The 1,885-nt window shown below is 34.9% G+C and overlaps 1 protein-coding gene across 1 annotated transcript; it reads left to right on the top strand.

Moving 5' to 3' along the window:
• Positions 1-431: 431 nt before the first annotated feature.
• Positions 432-1,175, top strand: LOC139888957 (uncharacterized). The gene has a single exon (XM_071871936.1). It carries the CDS (start codon positions 432-434, stop codon positions 1,173-1,175), a length of 744 nt encoding a protein of 247 aa, XP_071728037.1.
• The last annotated feature ends 710 nt before the right edge of the window (positions 1,176-1,885 follow it).

Below are 1,885 nucleotides of genomic sequence, written 5' to 3'. Positions count from 1 at the left end.
TGGATGCAGGGCGTGTTCATTCCCGAATACGTATCAATACGTATCTAGGTATTCCTATTGGAGCTAACATGAACTTGGTTTCGAATTGGGATACTTTGGTGGACAAATTTCGAGCTAAACTTTCTGGTTGGAAGGCTAGTTTAATCTCTTCGGGTGGCAGACTAACTCTTCTCAAATACGTCATGGGTAGTCTCGGTATTTACCTCTTTTCTCTTTTTAAATGCCTAGAAACCATCCTGAAACAATTAGAGTCATTTCGTGCTCATTTTTTTTGGGGTGGTAGTAATTCCGTCAAGAAAATGGCTTGGGTTAAATGAGCCTCTATTTTATCTTCCTTTGATCGTGGCGGGCTAAATGTTGGAAGTCTGAAAGCTTTTAACCTCGCTTTGATTCAAAAGTGGAAATGGCGCTATTTTGTTAATCCGGCCTAGATGTGGGTTTCAGTTATTAAGTCGATTCATGGTAACGTTTTCAATAAGACGGAAGGTAATTCCATTTGGGCATCGATTGTTCGCTTATGTTCTAAAACTGTCGACGATAATTTGTTGCCTCCCAATCTCATTCGTATGGATGTGGGAAATGGGAGGAGTGTGAAATTTTGGCATGATCTTTGGTCCGGTGATTCATGTTTAGCTTCTCGGTATAATCGTTTATTTCATCTAGACGTAAATAAAAATGACTCAGTCGCAGATAAATGGGTTAATGGAGATTGGCAATGGGTGTGGTCTAGAGAAAAAATTGGTAGTCGTAATCTTGCGCTATTAAATTCTCTGCGTGATGAGATCAATCAAGTTTTTATTTGCGAACGGGAAGATAAATGGGTGTTTTCTCCAGCTTCGGATGGTTTATTCTTGGTGAAGAAAACACGAAATCTTATAGATAGGAGAAACCTTATTACTTCGAGCACTTCTACGGTTTGGTTTAAATTTATCCCCCGAAAAGTGAATGTTTTTTTGTGGAGGTTTAGACTGAATGCTCTCCCCTTGCGTTGGAATCTCTCCACGAAAGGTATAGAGATTAATTTGATCATGTGTCCGGTTTGTAACAACGGTGAGGAGGATCTTTCGCATCTGTTTTTTGGGTGTTCGTTTGCCTTGGATATATGGTATAAGTCTCGGCTTTGGATGGATTGTGGGTTTCCTAGCTTGCATTCGTGGGACGATTTTATTTCATAGTTTGATGCGTCTTTGATGTTATGCGAGGCGTATATGAAATAGTGTATATTTTACTAGGAAATACTATTAAATACGATACAATTTTACACAAGATATTTATTTATTTAAAGAATGGATATACTTAAACCTTGCTACAACACTTATAGGCAGTGTACCTAATCGTAAATAGTGTAGTTTTTAGTAAGTCCGGTTCGTTCCACAGGGAAAAATCTTTAACCAAAGCTTAACGCTATATTAGTTTTAATTTATAAAAATACAAATATATAAATAAGTAATATTATTATTATAAAAGGGGGGTTTTTACCGTTTAATGACCGGTTTGTCGATTTTAAAAAACTTTAGTCGCAGTTAAAACCTAATGTAAAATAATAAAAATAAATATAACTTAATTTAAAGCGTAAAGTAAATAACGATAAGGAAATTGCGATAAATAAAAGTGCGATAAAATAAAATTGCGATAATTAAAAAGTACGATAATTAAAAGTTCAATTAAATACAATAACAATAAATAAAAGTGCGATAATTAGAAGTGCAATTAAATATAAAATAAAGGAAATTAGATATGAAATAAAATAATTATGCTTATTTAAACTTCCGTAATCGTGATGTTTGACGTGTTGATTTTAGTTTTATGCCCATGGGTTAATTGTCCTTTGTCCTGGATTATTCAATATGTCCGTCTGGTTTTTGTCCATAACAGTCCATCAGTC

The sequence above is a fragment of the Rutidosis leptorrhynchoides genome, chromosome 2, assembly GCF_046630445.1.
Source record: "Rutidosis leptorrhynchoides isolate AG116_Rl617_1_P2 chromosome 2, CSIRO_AGI_Rlap_v1, whole genome shotgun sequence".
In the NCBI taxonomy this organism is placed as follows: domain Eukaryota; kingdom Viridiplantae; phylum Streptophyta; class Magnoliopsida; order Asterales; family Asteraceae; genus Rutidosis; species Rutidosis leptorrhynchoides.
The sequence above is the reverse complement of the archived record's forward strand: the minus strand, read 5'-3'. Positions and strand labels throughout refer to the sequence as shown.

What these genes read in the sequence shown, in the direction of transcription:
- LOC139888957 (XM_071871936.1), top strand. Translation starts at nt 432, where the DNA reads ATGTGGGTTTCAGTTATTAAGTCGATTCATGGTAACGTTTTCAATAAG.